This window comes from Pyxicephalus adspersus, chromosome 7 (genome assembly GCF_032062135.1).
Source record: "Pyxicephalus adspersus chromosome 7, UCB_Pads_2.0, whole genome shotgun sequence".
Lineage (NCBI taxonomy): Eukaryota > Metazoa > Chordata > Amphibia > Anura > Pyxicephalidae > Pyxicephalus > Pyxicephalus adspersus.
This window is the reverse complement of record NC_092864.1, coordinates 29482748-29506400: the sequence shown is the minus strand read 5'-3', so window position 1 is coordinate 29506400 and position 23653 is coordinate 29482748. Positions and strand designations below refer to the sequence as shown.

The window sequence follows — 23653 nt, the reverse complement described above, 5'->3', positions numbered from 1 at the left end:
GTTGTGTATGATGCAGGAACACAATTGGGAGACCGTTCCCAAGTTCTCATACCATAGCAGGAAGTGCACAGCCAAAGACCCTTATGGCAGAATTACTAGCTGTCCTTTAAAAGCTATGTTTTACTTTTACTTAAGGAATACGTTAAAAAAAAAAAAAAAAAAATGTAGCTTTTAATGGACCACCATTCTGGACAAACTTCTGCCTCCACCCACTGGGACCTTTGATTTTGCAGCCTTGGTGAGCTGTATTCCATGAGACAGATACAGAGTCTACACGGAAGGTAAGGAGAATGAGAGGCTTATTACACAAAGCAACCAACAGCTATCAGGCTGCCATGGTGGTGGGATTGCCACAAGTCAGTTCTAAATCTGACATCTGCATTCAGCAGCACCTCTTCACCATATCTGCATGCTTTAATTTAAACCACCCACCTCGGGCAGACCCATTTCTTATGTCCTACCTATTCATTTCTTGTGTAGAAACTATCAAGGAGACGATCACATTGTCTATCCAGCTGTTTCCTTCCACCATTGGAGCCTGAGCTTTGCGATGGATATCGTTGTTCCGTCCACAAGGGTTGCATATATGTCATCCTCTTTCTCACATGATGGTTTTCAGTGCTCATAAAAGGCTGCTCAAGCCGGTACCGTGTAAAAGGTGTATATTCACCCATACCTGGAAGTACTAGGTATTTTGCAAGGGTGATGGAGCAGGGGAAGCACGGTGAAGAAGTCTATGTGGGTAGGGTGTTGGGTTTTCATGAGACTCACTGTCCTGCTGTGAAATGCAAGTTTCACTATTGTAGAGACTTGTCACTCTTTAAATCATATAAAAAAAATAAATAAATGGAAGTAAACCTGCCATTCTTTTCAGAGGCACCGTTGGCGCCTTACACCTACCTTTTGGGAAAGTTAGGTGCTCTTAAAATTAATTAAAGAGCACAGGAGAAACATTCTAAGGGATTTTGTGTCCAGATTTTCTGCAAGGGCTCCTACTGCCATCCACATATCATTACAGTTCAAATATCCTCTGAAAAAAACCCAGATCCTGCCACCCATGGAGCCCCATCCCATCAATAGTCCTAGTCTGTGGCAGAGTATTCCTGAGACAAGCCCCTCTGCTTTGCCTTTAAATCCCTTCACAGTTCTTGTTCCACTTACCTGTCTGACCTAGTAGAAAAATACTCCACTAGCCGCCCTCTTCACTCTTTCAATGACTCATACCCCCTTCACATGCACAACTCCAAGACTTTTCTACAGCTGCCCTGACTCCCTGGAATGGTCTTCCTCATCCTATTCAGATTGCTCCTACTTTGTGGTAATTTAAAAGAGCCCTCAAACCCATCTTTTCAAACTTGCCTACCTGTCTTCTTCTGTCTCTTAACCCATCATTACTGGCCCCACCATTCCATATTTCCCGCCCAATTGTTTGATACTTCCCCCACCTTCTAGAGTGTAAGCTCTTCGGGGCAGGGTCCTCTCCTGCTGTGTCACTGTTTGTATCTGTCATTTGCAACCATTATTTAATGTACAGTGCTGCATAATATGTTGGTTCCTTATAAATATTGTTTATTACTAATAATATTAATAATAATATTCAACATCATCATCACTGCCAGCAGCTCCAGGAGGGGAGACAACATAGCATTAACCCCGGTTTAGTAGATGCTGATGGCAAATTGTATTATGCTCTATGGTTACTGTGCCCACCAACATGCTGCTTTGTGCAGTGCATTCCTTTGCACTATAATATCACATCGCAACACTCTGCAGAGAATAGATATAAAGTGGGCTTTTCATGCGAATGAAAGGAACATTCCCAGCTATTACCCTTGTTTAGAAGGGAAGAAAAAAAAAAAAAACAAGCATGCAATGTGATTTAACAACGCTTTTTAGTGCTTCTACAATGCACGTCAGTGTGTGCTGATTGCACTGTTTGTGGTGCGAAACCATGCTGTGCAAGACATTCAAGACTCTGCCTTGCCTCTGTTTCACTGGATATTTTTTGCAGTCGCTCCATTCCAGAATTCATATTATCTAGTAACCCCTGCCTACATAGGGAATCCAAAGCTTTCTCCCCAGCCTACTCTCCCACCAATATATCTTTCCAATCCTCAAGATTCTAATCTTACTGATCCTCTGGATATTCAATTAAGTCTCTACCCTCCCCTGAGCAAGCCATGTGGTGAAAGTATATTTTCTAATACATACTTTGTTTCTCTAGATATACAACGCTGTTCAATATGTAATTTTGACTTTATACCTCTCTGTGATTGATTTATGTCTAGCTCAGTAGAGCTCTGTATAGCTTAATATGTTTAATTACATACCATAATTAAACTACAACAGTTGGCAGTAAAAAGTTGTTCTTTCTCTTTTCATTTAATAGTGTCCCTCCTGACATTTTCTACCCAAGGAAAATCCCTTAAATATTCATCCAGTAAACGCTCTCCATACGTCCCCTGAAGAAGCCTATCGGTGAAATGTGTTTTTTCATTATTACCTGATTACTATATCTAGTAAACTGGTCTTATATATTGTATGCATATATCAATTATTTTTTTACAAAACTTGCTGACAATACAACCTTTTTTTCTGTCTTTGTTTTAACAATACATGCTTAAGGTGGGGGGAGTGGGGGCAGCGGCTTCTGAACAGTAAGCACGCTCTGTACCCCTCCTGATGTGTGATTCTTCCCCCACCTCATAGATTGTAAGCTCTTCTGGCCAGAGTCCTCTCCTCCTCCTGTGTCACTGTTTTATCTGTCATTTGCAACCCCTATTTAATTGTACAGCGCTGCGTAATATGTTGCCTATATAAATCCTGCTTAATAATAATAATAATAATAATAATAATAATAATGAAACCCAAACTCGGTCGGAAACATTTGGATTCTGTGTTCAGTATCTGATTAGCTGTGCGTGAACGGCAGCTCCATGCACTGTACAGTCACAGCAACTTAGCACCTCCAAATCTTATATTAGCCATTGTAAAACAATATACCGTATATATATAGGCTTGTTCTTACAAGTGCATTGTTATATCGCCTGCATTTTCTTGAGGAAAACATGCGTTGGTGCCCTGGATTAGTATTTTTTCCTAAAAGGCACCTGAAAGGAATATAATTTTTCTGAGTTTTGAATTTAAGTTGTTTTTGTGTTTTTGCTATATTTTGCAAATAATTGACCTCAAACACAACTTGCCTTGATGGCACTGCAGTTAAACATGCTACATTGCTGCACCCTGTGATGGGCTAGGCGGCCTAGTCAAATGAAAGGGGTGCTGAATGCAACTAATGGCGTTCATTTTTAAAAATGCACATGTAACCAATCTACACCATAGACAATCACTAACCCAACCAAAATGAATTAACCCCCACAGGTGCATAAATGTCCATTCCATGGTCTAGATCTAACAGAGCCTCCTTATTTCCAGCAGTTTCTGGGAAATAAGGGGTGCTGTAGTGTAAAGCATGCGCCCAGTGTTCGGGGCTAGGATAGTATAGCTGAATCAGGTGGAGGATGAATTTAATAGGGTTGGGTGAGGCCACCTATCAGATCCTACAGCATCTGGCAGAGGGAGTACAATACAGTCAGATCCCATATAATATATTACAATATGTCAGCCTCGGTAACTTCACCATGCATACACTCCAAAGATGACAGGTTCTCTTTAATACAGACTGCAAAAGAAAAAAAACTTTGAGTCCAGTCAGGAAATGTTGAAAACTAACAGCCAATACTTGCTGAGGATATGCTGGTATTTGTAGTCCCACATCATCTGGATGATGCAGGAAGCACGTGATGATACAATGTTTCCACTTTGCCTTGCATTACGCATGCGTCGCTCGCAGTCTACTCTGTGAATGGCCGAGGAATAGCCAGCCGCGCCTCCTCTAGGAAGCCACACTAGCACACGTGATTGTTTATTCCGGGTCCTATCCAATAGGCGGAGGAGGCGGCGCTTCTACAGGAAGTATGCCTGACAGCCAGTGAGGCCTTGCAGGTGTGTGTTGTTGTGGAAGAGGCTGCTGTTCGGTGTGATGGGGAAGAAGGACAAATACTACGACAGAGGTATAATGAGGACTCTGTTACTGCTGGCCTCCTCATAAATTCCCATTATGTCATGGAGCGGTCAGTGGACGAGTGTATGCTGGGATTTGTTCTGCTACAGGGGAGGCTGACATTGGGTGCTTCAGAATCTTCTGGAAATTGTAGTGTGAGGGTATGCTGGGAGTTGTGATGCTTCAGTAAAGGCTGTCATAGCATTCTGGTTGTTGTATGGCAGGGGGGCTGGCACAAAAAGGCTGTGTGTATGCTGGGGGTTGTAGTGTCTAAGGGTACACTGTCAGTGATTTTAGTGATCAGAGCATGCTGAGAGTTGTGGTACCTCAGTACGGGCTGTTGGCATGTACTAATATTTGTTTTGCAAGAGCTTGCTGGGAGTTGTAATATGACAGGAAAGCAGTTGGAGTAGTAGTAGTAGTAGTTTCCAAGGAAAGTTTGTTAAAGCATGCTGGGAGTTGTAGTGCTTCAGGAGCTCATTTCAGAGCATGCTGGGAATAGTCATGCTTCAGGAGGGCTTGTCATGGCATGCTGAGAGTTGTAGTGCTTCAGGATTTTTTTCCAGGGCATGCTGGTAGTTGTCAGGTCTCAGGAGAGTTTGTTATAGCATGCTGGGAGTTGTAGTGCTTCGGGAGTTTTTTCCAGAGTATGCTGGGAGTTGTCAGGTCTCGGGAGAGCTTGTCATAGCATGCTGGGAGTTGTAGTGCTTCAGGAGCTCATTTCAGAGCATGCTGGGAATAGTCATGCTTCAGGAGGGCTTGTCATTGCATGCTGAGAGTTGTAGTGCTTCAGGATTTTTTTCCAGGGCATGCTGGTAGTTGTCAGGTCTCAGGAGAGTTTGTTATAGCATGCTGGGAGTTGTAGTGCTTCGGGAGTTTTTTCCAGAGTATGCTGGGAGTTGTCAGGTCTCGGGAGAGCTTGTCATAGCATGCAGGAGGTTGTAGCACTTCAGAAGCTTCTTCCTGGCAATGCTAGGGGTTGTCATGTTGCGGGAGAGTCTTTCAAGCCTGCTGGGAGTTGTAGCGCTCCAGGAGCCCAAAGTTGTTGGGGATAATTTCTCCTCGGCTTTCCCTCTGGAACAAGAAATGTGACCTCCCTAGTAAAGAGGGCAGGAAAAGCCTGACAGAGCTTTGTGCATTTACAAGTCGTCTTCATGCTTTCCTGTTGGATACCGGTGGAGGGGATCTTCCCTTACTTTCTGTTCTGTCTGTGACCCATCAAATAGACCGGATGGGAGCAGAATTCTTACAAGCAGGGACACAGCGATAAACACATTGATTGGGGGTTCTAATCCATTGTCATTTAATCTGGATTCGGTGCTTGAGACTCTTCTTGAGGTTCCCAAGCTTAACTAGAAACCATGTATGGAAAATCCACAATATTGCAACTACAACATGAGGTCAGGGTCACTTTTTCAAAGGGGACACAGAGGGCAATAAATAAACATATTGGGTTTTATATTAATAATATTTTGCTTTTTTTCAGACAAGAAAAAAACCAAGAAGCGTCACTATGATGACGACGAGGATGATGACGATGAATTGCCAGGCAACGAGCAGGAAGCTGTGCCATCTGCAGCCGGCAAGCAGGTGGACGAAACTTCCACAAAAACTGACGAGTACGGGGCTAAAGATTACCGATTACAGATGCCCCTGAAAGCAGACCACTCGTCCCGTCCGCTGTGGGTGGTAGGTGTCCGTTGAAAAAAAAATGTTGCTGAAAGTTTGCAATCGGGTGGCGGGAAGGGGGCATATTGCAGAAAGTAAGAAGCGATGCCCCTTTTGCAATAAATCTTGTTGCCAGGCTGAACGTTCTCATCTGTAAAGATTGCTGAGTTGCACATGTTAGTTGCTGGGATACCCGGAACATTCGGGCTTCCTGCGCCATGTGTTGCATTCATGGCCTACCGGGATTGAATTTCTGTGCACCTTCAGGGGACTTGTGTATTCCTGGCCTGGCCGATAAAAATTGCCAAGAATCAGATTGCAGAAGAGTATATATTGGGTATAGTTCTGCTTTATGTGAAATTCAGGGGTCACAATTACTGGCATCTGCTTCCGAAAACAATAAATGATGGCCGAATCTTATTCTGAAGTCCTCACTGAAATGAGCACTTCACACTTAGGGCACAGTTAGGGGTTAGGCATTTTCACTCCCTGCCTTTCCCTCATACCTAGGTATTAGAAAAAAAAATCTGCAAGCATCCTAATAAAGAGTACCTGTCACCTGACCAGTACTATCATATTAGGGAAATGTTAGTCCCCTTATGATAGTAAAAAAAAGTGTTAACCTAAAGCGGACCTAAACTCAAGATTTTTAGATAAAAATTCTATTTATTTATTTTTGTTTAGGCGCTGCACCTCCCCTTTCTGTCTTGATCGCTCCGGTTATCAAGACAGATTGGGAGTGCAAAGCCTCCCCGGGATACCTATGTCATGCATCCCGGGAGGCTCGTGGCTGCTCTCGTGTATGTGCAGAAGGAACCCTTTCTTTAATGGGAGATTCTTTTTCCCCATCTATGTCACCTGACCATGTGCAGTGCGGGATCGGGTGATGTGCGAAGAAGATGGCGGTGCTGGGCCGAAGACAGATACCAGGATGACTAGGGCTTCAAGGGACAAGATAATTAGCTGTTGGATAATTCAGCTCTCTTCCGCTGTACAAAGCATTATCTGTTGCTCTAATATTGTTATGGTCTATTGCATTATCTGTTTCCCCATTACCCATTAGATTTTTTCTTCTGTCTCCTAACAGGCACCTGACGGGCACATCTTCCTGGAAGCTTTCTCCCCTGTCTATAAATATGCCCAGGATTTCCTGGTGGCCATCTCTGAGCCAGTCTGCCGACCCCAGCATGTTCACGAGTATAAACTTACAGCGTACTCTCTATATGCCGCTGTCAGTGTGGGCCTGCAGACCAGTGATATCATTGAGTATTTACAGAAGCTCAGCAAAACTGGAGTCCCAGAGGGCATTGTGCAGTTTATCAAGGTAAGATTTGCACTCATTTTAATTACATCTGACAATCTGATATCTTTTGCATCTGACATTCTTGTTTCAAGTTCCCTCCTGTAGCCATAGCATACGCTGGTCAAGAATGGAGGATGATGGGTAGGGTTTGTGTTAGGGCTTCGAGTATGTAATGAAGGATTCTGGGTAGCCATTATCCATGTTTTGACTGTAAATACATTCGAGTTTAGCTCTAGCTAGTAGCATAAATGATAAATGAACCAGCACAGACTCCCAATTATTTGTATTTCAGCTAGCAGTCTAAGCAGAGATAAGTAAATTATTACATTTTGTTTCCGATTCTGTTTTTTGAATATATTTAATTTTCAATTTTGCAGCTCTGTACGGTCAGCTATGGAAAAGTCAAGCTGGTTCTGAAACATAACAGGTAATAATTATGTCTCTTTTCCAATTATTAAAGATTTTCTCCCAGGATTCTACGTTAGGGAACCCATCGGAATACTGATATAGCAGATACAATATTGATGAAGATTGGTCTGGTCATCTGGATTCCATCAGGGGGTCATGAGGATTGGTCTGGTCATCTGGATTCCATCAGGGAGTCACTGACCTGACTGACAAGCATAGGAGGTGTCCTGAAATCTAGTATACTAGTACTAGTGTTCAACACAGAAAGTTTTTTAAGCCTAGTGGGAAGAAATTGTAGGTGGGCTGCAGATCCTGCATTGCTACCCAACTCTTAAGTAACCACCTTAAAACAACCGGGTAGTTACTGAAAAAGCCTGGGTGGGTGCGCTCAGCTAAAAGGGGCTGTTCTTCAATTCAAGTAGAACTATGGCCTCCAATTCAGCTCCCAGGGTTTTATCAGCAGAGGTATTGCTGTCAGTCCAAAAAACAAGTGGGCTGAGCTAGTTATGCCTATCTGCCTATTGACATGTGACAGGCTTATAAACTTGCAGTTTTCCCTTAGTCCTCCTGCAAAATTCCCACAAATCCCTATAGATCTTGTGTTTTCATTGCATATTGTCAATAGGGTCTGAAAGAAGCATTCCCAAAGCACCAACTGCTAACTTACTTTGCAATTCATTATATTAGTTCAAATTTTATTTGCATTGAATGGTTTGTTGATCTCTGCAATGATTGGCAAATCTAGCATCTGTATTTCAGTGGTTTGGAGAAGGATTATTATTATCACTAAACAGTATTTATATAGCACCAACATAATATGCAGCACTATACATTAAATAGGGGTTGCAAATGACAGACAGAAAGTGACACAGGAAGAAGAGAGGAACCTGCCCCGAAGAGCTTACAATCTAAGGGGGGGGGGGGAGCAGCATACAACAGGGGTGATATGGAATGGTGGGTGAGTAGTGAGGGTTTAAGAGACAAAAGAAGACGGGTAGGTGAGTTTGAAGTGTTGGGCTTTAAGGGCTCTTTTAAAGGAGCAGAAACTAGGATTAAGCCTAATGGGACATGGAAGACCATTCCAGAGACTCTAGGCAGCTCTAGAAAAGTCTTGGAGCTTGTGCGTATGACGAGGTTTTGAGTGAGGAAGTCAATAGTAGGTCATTGGAGAAGTGAAGAGAGCAGCTAGGGGAGTATTTTTCTATCAGCTGAGAAAAGTAATTGGGACAAGAACTTGGAAGAAATTCGAAGGCAAAGCACAGGAGATTGAATTTGATTCTAAGGTGAAATGGAAGCCAATGAAGAGAACTACAAGAGTGAGAACTACAAAGAGTGGCAACATAAGAGGAATGGATGGCCAAATAACAGGTTAAAGATTTCTCATGGCAAATCTATTTTGTATTGAACTGGTGGAATCAAAGTTCACAAATCCAGTTAGGTTGCACTTATAATGCTCATATTGCTCATAATGTTCCATTGCCAGGTACTTTGTTGAAAGCGCCCATCCTGAAGTCATCCAGGACCTCCTTCAAGATTCTGTCATTCGTAGCTGCAGACTGCGCAATGAGGAGGGAGTGGAAACAGAACTCATCACAGAGACTTTTACCAGCAAGTCAGCTGTAAGTGACATCTCTTTCCAGGTTCTCTTTAATGTGGTGCAAGGAGATCCATCCTATTGCTACTTCTAACTCTTTCTATGTTACAGATTTCTAAGACTAACGACCCAGCCAGTGCACCTTCCACCTCCCAGGTTCCTGAGACGCAGAATAAGTCTGATGTCCCTGCCGACTTGTTTGACTTTTATGAGCAAATGGACAAAGAGGAAGAGGAGGAGGAAGAAACCCAAACTGTGTCATTTGAGGTTAAACAGGTAAAATTCTGAAGCAAATGGCTCCATTTGTACTTCAGGTTTGGATTCCCATTGGCTGCAAGCTGATCTATCCCTGTTCTCCTAAAGGAGCACTACAAACAGTAAATGTGTGCAAAATACACAACTGGGCAGAGAGTTGCTGTTCATGCTGACATGAATTTTGCTGGCCTAGCCTTCAAACCTTCTGCTAGCCAGTAAATCTGTCTTTTGAAGATCTCAGTCTGTAAATGTGCAGTATTTGACAACACCCCTCTGCCACTAGGATATGCCTTTGAATGTATTTCCATATTAATTGTGCCCATATGCCCAGTTTTCATGATGCCCTTTCTAATTACTTGTTTAGCTGATATTTAGTTTCTTGCAAAGCAACTCGGCAAACAAAAATGTTGTTAGACCTGACTAAGAGGAAAAGAAGGAAAGACTAAAGGAAAAAAAATACAAAAATTAAAAATGCACTTTAAAATGATTCTGTTTTATAGATACTCTGTTCAGGCTGGGGGTGCAATCTTCTGCATTTATAGACTAATTTAATAAAGCCTCTTACATACCTGTGTCCTGACTGCAAAGCTCCAGATCTAGATTTCATGCAGCCTGTTAGCCATCTCATCGGGAAAGGCTGACAGATTTCTGAAACTCAACCTTGGTAAAAAAAAAAAGAACTCGTTACCTTCCCCCTCAAATTCCAAATCTCCCCCTAACATATTTCTAACTGTTAATAACACTGGTATTCATCCCTCCCCTCAGGCACGTTGTTTTGGCTTCACCTTTGATTCTGTCCCCTGAGACCACCAAACTCTTTGTACACGCTCTTATCATCCCTCGTCTGGACTACTGTAACATCCTCCTCTCTGGTATTCCTCTAACCCGACTCTCCTCTACAATCTATTGTGAATGCTGCAGCCAGACTCATCCATCCTTCCCACCGCTCTTCTGCTGCTTCTCTTTGTAGTTCTCTTCATTGGCTTCCATTTCACCTTAGAATCAAATTCAAGTTCCTGTGCTTTGCCTTCAAATACATCCACAGTTCCTGTATCTCTTGATGTTCTAACCTGGAAGAAAACTACCCCCCTAGCAATGATCAAGCACTTTGCAGAAGTTTTACCTTTCAGTACAGCCTGAGATTGAATATAGAAACATCATGCCTTCAGATGTTTGACTTCTGATTTTCAGGGCTGTCAGTCTACAATTACACTTTTCTATCTTTAAGGTATAATGTTCTCTTTTGTCTTGTAGGAAAAGATTGAGGAACTTCAGAAACAGTGTATCCACCTGGAGTATCCCTTACTGGCAGAGTACGACTTCAGAAATGACACCATGAACCCTGACATCAACATCGACCTGAAACCCACCGCTGTTCTCCGCCCATACCAGGAGAAAAGCCTGCGCAAGATGTTTGGCAATGGGCGTGCTCGGTCCGGTGTAATTGTCCTGCCTTGCGGTGAGGATTTTGTTATTGTGATGTTTTTTGACCTTGGTTCTAGCTATATGATTCAGGGACCTGGCATACAAGTAGAGCCACTGGGTTCATCTGTTAGTCCAATTTAAGCTGTCCCAGCCAAAAATTGTTAGGTCTGTGCCACATATCTGGCATCATGAGCTGAGCAAGAGCTTGCGGGTACAGAAGTGAAAATCTTCACTCTGAAACTGATTACATAAAATATTTATATATAATACCGATCAGCTAGAATATTTAAAAGCTCCTGCCTCATGTGTATGTTCGACTTGTGGTCCCAAAATAGCCTTTACCTGTCGAAGGCATGGGTTCCATAAGACCTTTAAAGGTGTCCTGTGGTATCCGGCACCAAGATGGTAGCAGACCCTTTCAATCAATTGTCTCTCCATTGTCATTGTTATCCTGTACCAGTAAATAAATGATGCTTTAGTGGCATCCCCTCTGGGGGTGGGATTATGACAACTTTCACTCAGTATGTGCTCAGTCTTCACTGTTGTGTGATCTTGGTCATTCAACCAATAAGACTGACATCTTGTGGTGAAGTGCTGTAGAGGACGGCTCCAGATTGAACATACTGAACTTACTGAACACCATGAAGGCCTTTATGAGCACAAGGTTAAGTTTCAATTGTGACGCTCTATGGTCGGGTAATGTCTGCAGACTAATAGTAATTTTAAAATATGCATAAAACACGTCTGTTTTAAATTATTAATTTTTTTTCACTTCTGTGTGTTTCCCAGGTGCGGGAAAGTCACTGGTTGGCGTCACGGCTGCCTGTACAGTGCGTAAGCGGTGTCTTGTGTTGGGGAACTCTGCTGTTTCAGTGGAACAGTGGAAAGCACAGTTTAAGATGTGGTCTACTATCGACGACAGCCAGATATGTCGCTTTACCTCAGATGCAAAAGACAAACCCATTGGTTGTTCTATCGCCATCAGTACCTATTCTATGTTGGGGCATACCACCAAGAGATCCTGGGAAGCCGAGAGGGTGATGGAATGGCTGAAAAGCCAGGAGTGGGGTCTGATGATTCTGGATGAGGTTCACACTATTCCAGGTAGTTTATTATACAGTTTGTTGCATGCAAATCTTTAGCAAAAAACATCAGTCCATTGGATTTTATATCTACTGTCATTCTGAATATTTTTTTTTCTTTTCTAGCTAAGATGTTTCGTCGCGTCCTGACCATCGTCCAGGCGCATTGCAAGCTTGGGCTTACCGCCACATTGGTCAGAGAAGATGACAAAATTGTCGACTTGAATTTCTTGATTGGTCCCAAGCTATACGAGGCAAACTGGATGGAGCTTCAGAACAACGGCTACATTGCTAAAGTGCAGTGCGCTGAGGTGATCAGTTTCCTTCTTCCCCTTTTCTTCACTCTCCTCGTTGCAAAATCACAAATGACCTGTTGCTTCTTTGTTACTTATGTAGGGAAATAGCTGGGGGCGGAGAAGAGCTACATCGCCCTCATGTTAACGTTGTTCTCTTTCACCCCCAGCTTTTTGGGATATATGGATAGATGGCACAAATCTCAGAAAGCTGTAGGACTGTAGGTGCCAAAATCCCATGAGATTTTGTGCCTCTGAAGTAGACAGCTACTATGTCTGAGGTGCAGGCACAGGATCTTGCAAAAACCTCATTGATAGATGGTCAAAATTAAAAATGGTAATTATTTATATAACTTCAACAGTATGTCACAAAGGTAGGAAGTGTCCAAGTCACCCAGGTAGTGACAAGGACACCTTGAGACAGGAAAATCTCGACTGTGGCTTTAGGTGAGTAAAAACATCAGATAGTGAAAGTCTGAAGATCAACTTTAATTATGAACCATAATACATTAATGACGGATTTGTCTGCTATCCTACCAATAGAGGGCGCAGCCTGTCAGCTCATTCCATCGGCATGCAGCAGGTGCATGAACATGTCCTGGCATTTTTTTCTTTGTATGGAGATTTTGGCTTACAATGTCTTACATTTCTTAAGCCGTGTATCTGTATTATTTCGATAGTCTGTGTAAAGGCAGCCCAGCCATTTTATTAAGGATAAATAAAAATCTTTTTTAGCCTGATGTGCTATTATATCTACTATTAAACAGAGGATCCTTGGTGTTCAGCATTGCACATTAGATACATCTGGTTTGAATCGGGTGTTATGTTGCTGGCCTTCGTGCCAGTAAGGATAATCTCACATAACCCGATAGAACTATATCCCGCTCGACAGGTTCACATGCCGCCAACAACATCAAATACGTAGAGAAGAATAAAAAAAAAAAGAAATGTCTATCTCATGGACTAGTCACAGTGCACAACTCCTCCGAAAAGCAAGCTTACTACTTGAATCAGGGCTGAGGGCTCTTGAGAGGAGTACTGCAATGTTTTTGGAAACTATGAACAGCACCCTTCTCTCCCCTCCTGTGAAGTTCTGCATTCATTATATAGGTAAGTATAGAATAAAACTGGTTTTATGTAATAATTTAACTAGCATAAGGAACAGGGGAAGGCAAAATATAACCAGAATAAAATTAAGCTTTCAATAAGTGTTTGTGCCGGAGTTCAGCTTTAATCAGACCATTCTGTTTCTATTTGTTTTGGTTTCCCACTCAATTTTTTGTTTCTGAAAACATTGTAATCGCATCTTCAGTCACCGTTCCAAGCTTCTGAAAGCAGTGATTAAGACATTTATATTCTCAGCCACCGAGGAAGGCTGTTACCATGGTGAAAAAAAAATAAAACATTCTTGTCCTCCCACACTCCTCTTCCATCTCCAATTAGGCGATTACCTGCTTCTATTTAGCCACATCCTCTTGTGGACAGATTAAACTGTGTGCCTAGGATGTCCGCCTGACTTCCGTAACCGCGCCATCTCTTGTTCTCCCCTTCCACAGGTCTGGTGCCCCATGTCGCCTGAGTTCTACAGAGAATACGTGGCCATCAAGACAAAGAAGCGCATTCTTTTGTACACCATGAACCCGAATAAATTTCGAGCTTGCCAGTTCCTGATTAAGTTCCACGAGAGGAGGAATGACAAAATAATTGTGTTCGCCGACAATGTCTTTGCACTAAAGGAGTACGCCATCCAGCTGAACAAGTAAGTGGACCTGAATCTCAACGAGCTTCGTGTTATAACCATGAATAGTTACTTTGTATTTTTAGGTAACTGCTTCGAGGGGGTCCCAGCGCTGGTTCAAAGTCTCTTGGCGGCGGAGGGCAGAGGGATCTTATTTTGTCTGGGATTGGCGGGCTGGCATTCCCATTTCAAGTAAATCCTTTACAACCAATTTGGAAAAATCTAAAGTTTTTTTCTGTTTTCAGGGGCCTATAAATAGGAGCTGCAGCCACCACTGGGTTTGTAGAAAAGTAGAACACTTGATTGTATATTTAAATGGCATTATTCTATTTATTGAGTGCCAGCAGTGTGGTCAACAAGATGTAATAAGGTGCAGCAAATGTTTCATAAGCGCGCCTGTCATTCTCCCTGGGTTTTAATGGCTGCTGTTAGCATGACCGGTCCAAAAGGGGTTTATACACACAATGTTGCTGGTCTGCTTAGCCAGTTGGGCTTTAAAACTGGACGCCAGGTGAATGACTACAAATAAAATACATGCTGGGGGAATATTAGATTGTAAGCTTTTCTGGGCAGGGTCCTCTTCTCCTCCCGTGTCACTGCTTGTATGTATTTAATGTATAGCACTGCATAATATGTTAGTGTTGTATAAATACTGTTTACTAATGTTTTACCCGACAGGGACCGCTTTTATATTAAATAGACTCTGTGCAAATATAAAGCGGGTGCTCCGAATGCCCAGCATTCCTGCTACCTCTATCCCTGCCTTTCTGTAATGGAGGAGGGGAAGCCCAGGCAGTTTCCCAGTTTTTTGTTTTGTTTTTTTAATACAGGGCGGCATTATTTGCCTCTTTTATATCTGCACAGAGTACAGCTTTTTTACCCAAACCAAAAGCCATTTCTAGTTTTGGATAAAGTTGGGAACAACTGGGCACCTTGTTTTTTAACTGCTATCTTGGGCTTCAAACCAGAGTTGAGCTTTAAGGTATTGATTTCCAGGTGCAATTTCCAGTCATTTAGTGCTGCCTTGTTTGTAGCATTAGAAGCATTCCAGCTGAGGTGGATCCTGTATTAGACCCTTTAATCTGTCTGAGAGGAGATTAGAAATGCTGCTCCAGGAATGTTGTTTGGTGTGATCAGTGTTCCGTGCAAGTGGGCAGAGAGGGGGCTGGAGGTCTGGTTTGGGGTCTGGAGCTGCCTTTGCTCTGCACCTCAACACAGACCTAGTGCTCCAATATGGCTTTTTCATGGGGGTATTTTTGGGTCTCCGTGTAACACATTTTGTTACATGTTGATCGTGCAAGTGGCATTGCATTTTACACGGACAACACTGTTTATTCTGCAGTGAAATCACAACGCTATGTGACTCACTTGGTTGCTTCTGTCTTGCACCAGTCCCATTCTGGGTACAAATTATTCAGCCATTTTCATTGATCTGACCTGAATGATGTAACTCGTTCTTTAAATAAATGGGAAGCAAATGAAGGAACAGCCTCTAAAAGTGGATCCTTCACCTTCTGGCTTCACCACTGGCTTGTTTGATTGAGATATCAATCCTCTGCCTCCTGGGATTCCCACATCACATATCCTAGGAGGCCGCAGGATTGATATGCAAGAGGTTCCTTGAAAACCTGCACCAATCACACACATGTGCTAAACAGATCTAACACTGGGTCGAAGGCACCTTGGTGTTGTTGCACCCAAACATGTGCAGAGCAAGATTTATCCTCTGCTTCATCATAGGACAGTCCGCACAAGAAAATAACCCTCACATGCAGAAAGAGAGATCAGATGAAGGGTCTTTTGCTAGTCTAGATTGTTCCCAAGATTCCGACTCTGCACCACCAATAGGCCAGAAATAACTTCAAAGAAGATGGCAGCAGGAAGTCAGCTTTCAGCAGTTCCAAAAAAGCCCCTTCCCATTTTACTCATTGTATATACCCCAAATCAGTGTTTTATGGTTTGCCCCTAACACAGTCTAAGGCCAGTTTAGGTTTGTTTTTGGTTTGTGGGAAGAAACTAGAGTGCCTTGAGAAACTCACATAAACACAAAGGGAACATACAAACTTCATGCATAGTGTCCCAGCTGAGATTCAAATCTTGGACTCAAGTCAAAGTGCTTGTCACAAAACCACGTGTCACCCGCATGGGCTTTGGCTTGCCATTCTAAATGTGTAATACCACAATACAATGCACATAGTACCATATGAATATGCAGACATATATTAGTAAGCTTTATCACAACACACAAGAATATAGCCAGCCTAAAGGGCCAGTTGGGGCTCTCTCAGGGCGGTAGTAGGCAGAGACAAGATTGACTCTTGACAGGAATTTTAATATCTTTTAAATCATGGACAATCTATTTCCTCCATGTGCTACTTTAACATCAGTTCTCTGAATTGCTCTTTTTTCAGACCTTATATCTATGGTCCGACCTCCCAAGGAGAGAGGATGCAGATCCTTCAGAACTTCAAACACAATCCTAAAATCAACACCATCTTTATCTCGAAGGTGAGTGAGATTGGTAAGAACATTCTCGTTGAGGCAGGGGTGTAAATGATAATAAATAAATGAACCACCATAGGAATAATCCTGTATAATAAATATGTGAAAAAAAAGACATTGCACAAACCTTACGGAGTTACCATTGGGAGAGGGGAATGCAGCACAATATGCCAGTCAGTTTTGCTGCAGTAAACATGTCCTAACAGGAGAAAGCAGGGACGGGAAGATGATCTCATCAGTCTGTTGCTTTTTTTCTTTCAGTCTAGCCACTGATTTAAGGACGGCATAACCTGTAGATTTTACCTGCAGCAGTGAATTAATCAGGTCTTCTGTCACTGTGCTTTGTGGAAGAACTCTGCAGATTTCAGAACTGAATGGACATAATTCTTCCATGTAATAAGACTCCCATGTATTTAGTATTCAGTGTATTAAGCACTTTTTCAGCTTTAAAAGCAAATTGGACCAGAACATATTGTAATGATTTGGGGTGCATTAGATTAGGTGCTCCCCAATCTAAAATAGGTTTTTGCTATTACAATTTTATGTTGTGGTACGGAGGCCGGGTGTGGATTATAATTTATTCTGCAACTAATAGGATAGAAAACAAAAGTGAAGGGCATGTTGGGACCTCTTGTTTGGGGAAAATGGTGACAGCTGGTGTAAAACTTTACATACTCTGCTCTGTTCACCAGGTTGGAGACACATCCTTTGATTTACCTGAAGCAAATGTTCTTATCCAGATCTCCTCTCATGGTGGGTCTCGAAGACAGGAAGCACAGCGTCTGGGCCGTGTTTTGAGAGCAAAAAAAGGTAAAACACAAACTTTATAAGTTATCTTTAAAACACATCAAGGATAAAGTGTCAGTGCAACCATAGCAGGTATTTATTACCCCTCACTGAGATCACGGTGCTCCCTCTTACAATATCCTTCCCTGGTTTTCTCCCCACAATGGAGTGCTATTTTTGTTCAGGAATCATCCAGGGCCTTCCTCTATTTCTTGCACTGAGATGCAATCACTCATCTCATCACTTGCTGCAAAATGTTTCAATTTGATCTCTTCTGAAGATTAATGTTAACGTCTCAGTCTAGGCAAAATCACTTACTGGAACTTAAAGTCTCAGTGTTTCAGAAGCTCACACATACAGAGGAGGAGTGTAGCACACATAGACTGGCGTGGGGGTGCTTCATTTGAGGGTCTAAGCCAATGTTTCTAAACTTTTTAAACATGGGGGGAACCCCTTGAAATAACTTTCAGGGAACCCCTGCTAAAATTATTGTATTCACAGCTCACAGTATGTTAGTGTGGGGGTCAGTGTGAAGAATGCCTCCTACATTGCTGACCTGCGGGAAACTGGCCCCTTTACAGATTGGCAAAAAGATCATTGGTGTCACTGAAGGAACCTGGCTGTGAAACGCCTGTCTAATCACTACTAGCCATAGTACTGCCCACATGCATACCAAGTTCCATCCACCAAGTGTTTTATCAGACACAGCAAGGACAAGGTTTTTTTAGGCCATCAATTCAGCACGCTTACACGATAATGCAAAATCCCTGAAAAAGTCCTCTTTCGCCAAACACTCCCTGTATGTAGAAGAAAGGCTGTTTGTTGTGTGCAGGTTGTTCAGTTCAACACTTTTACACATTGGCTCTGTGATGTAGTTTAGAGGAATTGCCAGAACCAGCAGTGAGCTTCCATCACTTATTAGGAGCAACTAATTGGCTTGAAGGATTCTCACGCCCTGGAACATGACCAGTGAGTCACCCTGTGGTGGCAGCAGAAAAGCTGTGTATAGGGGGGATGGTGAACCTTAAACACCACTGGCCTCATCTGCAGCACAGTTAACTCCTTGCCTGCACAGTGTATATGGCTGTCTACCATACTCCAATTTTTTTTTTCCAGCACCATTTGAACATGACATAGCTTGCCAAATCATTTTGCAGCATGTTTCACTGATTTGCTTTATAATCTGTAATTCAATAAGCTAATGTTTAGTTTCCCCGGTTGTGCTCTATGCTGCTATAAATTTTAAACACAATGTTGCTGTTTTTCATTGTGTACATTTTTTTGTTACTGGGTCTTTAGGCTTCCTATACAACAAAGGCAGAATGTAACTGGTAGGAGAGGCCAGCAGAATGCTTTGATTAATTCTTAGCCACTGTGATTGAAAGAACCAAAATCCAGTGAATGAAAGACTTGGCCAAGGCCAGTCAGGTTGAAGAGAAATGAGCTAGATGATGCTGGATGTTTTTCAGCCAGTATATAGGGCAGGCTGTATCTGATTTGCTGCAGCTTTACATTGTTCATACTATTTGTACTTTTTATACAGCCAAAGGAAGATGATAGCAGCTGCTTATAACATATTTGCTTAGCATTGGCTGCTTAGCTAAAAATCATGCTTACTGAGCTCAATAGCTCCAGCTTGAATCTGTACACAATGCAGTCTTACACAAGAGACAATCTGAAAGCAAAACTTTCTATTGTGCTCTGTTTTTGCATGGCAAAATGCAATGGGTGCCCTTGTTTTATTAGAAAAATAAAGATTTAAAAAGGTCAAGTTTTACTAAAGTTAATCATTTTCAGCCTGCCCACATGTAATTCAGCTTTGATTCTGTAGAGAAATCTGTACTCTCCAGGACCATTTTGTCATCTGCTATTATTCTGTACATAATCATCTATTCGTCTTCTAGGTATGGTGGCGGAGGAATACAATGCATTCTTCTATTCTTTGGTGTCTCAGGATACACAGGAAATGGCGTATTCCACCAAAAGACAGAGATTCCTCGTGGATCAGGGGTACAGCTTTAAGGTATGTGTTTTTTTTTTCAAGTTGTCTTCACTGAACAGCATAAAAGAACATAGCTGTAATAGTTATCCCTTATGTCACTCTGCAAACCACTTTAAGATAAGTAGGACCTACCATTTTTAATAGACAGACTATTTAGGTGATGACTTTCTTTCATCCTACTTATATACTTTATAGCTAAAAGTTTATGAACACCACCAAATAGTTTGTAGATAATGTTTTTTCATCAAGAGATATTGGTAATACTATATTATACAAAGGTTATTTAGTGAGAGCCCTTCTTTGTTATAACATGGCTGTGCCCGTGTTCAAAGCCAGCTCCATAAAGATATGGTTTGACGGGTTTCGTGTTGAGAAACTAGAGTATCCTAAGACCTGACCTCAACACCCCTTTGGGATGAATTGTAAGCCAGGGCTTTTCATCTACCATCATCTCCTGACCTCAAAAATGATCACATATTCCTACAGACACCCACCATAAGCTTGTAGAAAGCCTTTCCAGATGATTGGGGGCTGTTACAGTAGCAAAGGGGGTCTGGCATCTGGTTTTGGAATGGGATGTCCAACAAATGCATAGAGATATGATATTCAAGTGCCCATAAACTATTGGCAGCATAGTGCAGGTAAAGACAGACAAGCAAATGGTGCACACCCCATTTACAAATACATTTACATATTCTGTAGTGTGTGTTAAGTGGTTGGAGCACGGCCAGTGCGATTCTCAAAGTCCTGTCCCCACATGTTGCTTTTATCACCAGTGTGGAGTCTGAAACTGTAATTTGCATATTTGTGGCTCTTCTAACGTTCAGTAATCCTGTTCTAGGTTGATGTTGTCACATATAGTAATATGTTCTCTATGAAGGTATAGGTACAAATATTTGTGTGCAGTTCTGTTTGGGGCAGAATAATGACCGATTGATGTCATACAATGTAACTTTGTCTATTTTTCATTTCAGGTGATCACCAAATTAGCTGGCATGGAGGAAGAGAATCTGGCATTTTCCAACAAGGAAGAACAGCAACAGCTTCTGCAGAAAGTCTTGGCCGCCTCTGATCTAGATGCAGAGGAGGAAGTGGTGGTCGGAGAATATGGATCAAAGTCCACTGTAAGAATGATAATCCCAGTTCTATATTGTATCCCTGAAATTCAGCGCAGCATGGTAATGTTTGCAGTGCTTTGTATTCATACTATCGCAGCTAGAATAGAAGGGAGAACCTGCCCAAAGCAAGCTTTCTCCAGTCTCGTTGGTCATGTGATATTTTGGTTATATCTCCTCTTCTTTCATTCTGCATAATAGAATAAAACATCCAGAAAGGACAGAGAGTGGGGATTTGTGAACCTGGAAGCTCTATACAAAGATCTCAAAGATTATTTGAGTCCCCTATATTTTTAGGCTAAACACCAGGCAAACTGATAAATACACAAAATAAATATAAAAAAGGGAGCTGATCTTCCAGAAAGTTTCATTTTTGTCATCCAGTCTTGATATTTGCATCTCTGTGCCATACAGCACAGATTTGTTGGGAAGTGCAGACAACCATTTTTTTTTCTGCTGCAGTTCAGTAACATTTTACAGGTCATGTCTGTTCCCTTGTCTAAGTTTGGACAGTAAAGGAGTAGCAGCAGGTCAACTCTCTGCTTTCTCCCCTATCTTTTCTTTGTTAACATATGAGCACTGCCGACTGGCTTCTTGTATTGTTTAATCTATACAGGAACTGTAAAAAAGCCTGGCGCTTGCTTATATTAAAAATATATATTATGTATGAATAAACACATCAATTTGTGTCTTTTATATCTGCCAGGAGTATGGCTTGTGGCTAGTTCACAAATGTGCATTACATTGGAGTTTAGCAGCTCCAATCTCACTCACACACAGTGGTTTGATGCATTAATTGATGCAATAGCACCCTGATGCACCTTCTGCAGGGTGCCGTGCTGCAGTGGACTGAAATACATTGCAGTGTATTGGCCTATACAATAGAGAACACAGAGCACAACACCATGTGGCAAATCCTTTGTACAATTTCATATCAAAATGAGCAACATTGTCACCCTGTCATTGGAAATAAATTTTAAAAAATCAACAATTAGGATCAAAAGATAATACATTTACAAGGGGACTCATAATCACAAAACCTGCCTTACTGACAGACTTCTCCAGATGTAATTTACAATTTCCTAAGACTTATTTTAAGATAAGTAATCCCTAAACTATGTTCTCCCCCACAGGTGGCACGTCGCGTTGGAACCATGAGTTCAATGTCTGGAGCAGACGATACGGTTTATATGGAATATCACGCACCCCGTAACAAGGGTTCTGCTGGCAAACACGTACATCCGCTTTTCAAACGCTTCCGAAAGTGAAAGTTTATTTTTTCTCCACTGCGATTCATCCACACACAGGAAACTGGCAGCAGGGAGAAAGGGGGGTTACAGATTATTTTGTTAGAATTTTTATGCATTTTATTTGCAACTACAGTTTTGCAGAAGCTGCAAACATGCTTTCTCCCTCTTTTCTTCTACCATTGCTGTATTCTCTTACCATTCCCAGCATAATCATACTAGCCATGTCGGTGGTTCGACATATATATTAGTCACCTTTTATATGTAAAAGGGTTATAAATGTAACCCTTCCGAAATATCTGGATTTTGTATATCCAAAAGACTTTACTACACATTCAGCCTGTATGCAGATTCTGTATGCGGCTGTACCTCTCCAAGGTGGAGATTATTTGGTTTCCTGTAAAACTGCTCACCTATGGATACATAAAGAAGAGTGTCTGACATACTAAGAAACAGAACATCAGGTGAGCAATACCTGGAGTGATATTAAATATCTCTCAAATTGTACGTTTTTTTCTAATGGATGCTTTTGAGGTAATTTATTCAACTATTTTATTGTGGACACAATAGAATGTGAATATAGAGGAATGTTCCTTAAAGGAATTGATAGCTTTTCATTTTTCTGTTATGCTGCTCATAGTTGAGGTGGAGATAAACCTGGCCGACTCACCTGTCAGTGTTCCAGCCCAGGCACTGCCATCTTACTTCTCCTTATCTTTTGGATGACCTTTGGCCACCTTGATTGGCTGTAGCAGGACGATTTAACTCCCACACAGGCATGTAGGGGTTTCATAATCCCTGCACATGCAACGGAAGCCAGGTATGATGGTTTTCCCTGACAACCAATGCACATGTCCAGCTCTGCTTTTTGCCAGAAACCCGGAGTGGTCAGGTAGGTGAGACAATGCAATAATGACCACCTGATCATACAAACTTAACAGTAAACTGTCAGTCCATTTTTTTTTTCCAGATTAAGGATGGTTGGAACCTGTATTGGCATCTGACAACTGGAAAAGCAGACATTAAATTAAAGTGAAGCTGTGGTCACCCCAAACAAATTCTTGCATTCCTTTTTAAAAGAAGAGTTTTTATAGGTTCATTTCTGGTGGCCCATAGATGGGCGTGCCAGATGCCTGTGTCTCCAACATGTTCCTATCTGTGTCTAGCTAGGGAGACTTCCTTTCACTTCCTAAAGACCTAACAGGAAGTGAGAGGGAAATCCACTCTTAGAGAGCTGCCACAGAAACAAATTTCCTCATCGGAAGATACTCATTTCCATTTTCTCATTTTTTTTTTTTTCGGCATTTCTGTTTGCAATTTCCCCATTCCTTTTATTCCTGGTGACACTGGTTATCAGGACAATTCTTCCTGATGGGGACACAGCAATTAAATTATATGAGATCTAAAAATAAATGTTAGAAACTGGCAGCTATTGTTGCCTTTCCTAGTTAGCTAATTTTAAGATTGTGTATTCTGTTTGAGCATTTTTTTTTTGCATTTTTTGTCCTGGTGACACAACAGGAAGTGAAAGGAATATAACCTCTGCATGTATTGGCAGTAAAACATAGCAGAGGTTCTAAACCTTTCCCTGATATGGGAGAGATGCCGGTGTTTCCTGCAGCAACCAGACAGATTCAAACTGTAGAGTAAAAAAATCAAAGGATCTGATTGGTCGTTGTAACACCGTACCCTTCTTTGCATCTGGGTCAATAAAATAAAGTAATAAATGTTTTTGTTTTCATCGTCCATTGAGTTTTAAGAACAATGTAAACACTTTGGAAAAGTGTTTTGATGCCATTCAAAAGTATATTATATGCAAAAAGACTGTTTATCATGAGAATGCCATGAATGTGCTACATATTGATGGACAGTGTGATGCTGGTTACTATCCAATAAAAATTCTTCTTTATTTTTGTGAACTTAAAGAGGACCTGTCTTGTGGAAGTGTTCAAAAAAAGATAAGCAGAAGTCAAAGGACCAGTCATGTGATTTTTCTTATGACAGGTACACTTTTCTCTGAAAAAAGAAATCAACAGTGTCCATTAAGAATGCATTGAGCACATTGGTTTAATCCACTGCTAAATTGTTCCAATGCATGGTGTGTTTTTGTGTGTTGCTGGCTGATACATATGGGGGGTAGTCTTAGGTGTGAAACAGCTGTTTTGGGGTGTG

The 23653-nt window shown here is 41.7% G+C and overlaps 1 protein-coding gene across 2 annotated transcripts in view; it reads left to right on the top strand.

Moving 5' to 3' along the window:
* Window positions 1–23406, top strand: part of ERCC3 (ERCC excision repair 3, TFIIH core complex helicase subunit) — a 31689-nt gene extending 8283 nt beyond the window's left edge. The window contains exons 1-15 of one of the 2 annotated variants that reach the window (XM_072417955.1): window positions 3965–4073; window positions 5550–5752; window positions 6819–7055; window positions 7412–7461; window positions 8926–9061; window positions 9148–9312; window positions 10546–10750; window positions 11506–11820; window positions 11925–12109; window positions 13648–13850; window positions 16241–16337; window positions 17024–17141; window positions 19022–19140; window positions 20094–20243; window positions 21368–23406. In XM_072417955.1, the coding sequence (XP_072274056.1) occupies window positions 4043–4073; window positions 5550–5752; window positions 6819–7055; window positions 7412–7461; window positions 8926–9061; window positions 9148–9312; window positions 10546–10750; window positions 11506–11820; window positions 11925–12109; window positions 13648–13850; window positions 16241–16337; window positions 17024–17141; window positions 19022–19140; window positions 20094–20243; window positions 21368–21502 (2349 nt within the window). In that variant the 5' untranslated portion in view covers window positions 3965–4042 and the 3' untranslated portion in view covers window positions 21503–23406. Of the gene's footprint in view, window positions 1–3964; window positions 4074–5549; window positions 5753–6818; window positions 7056–7411; window positions 7462–8925; window positions 9062–9147; window positions 9313–10545; window positions 10751–11505; window positions 11821–11924; window positions 12110–13647; window positions 13851–16240; window positions 16338–17023; window positions 17142–19021; window positions 19141–20093; window positions 20244–21367 lie in introns of those variants that run through there. The other variant, XM_072417956.1, reaches the window with a different exon arrangement.
* The last annotated feature ends 247 nt before the right edge of the window (window positions 23407–23653 follow it).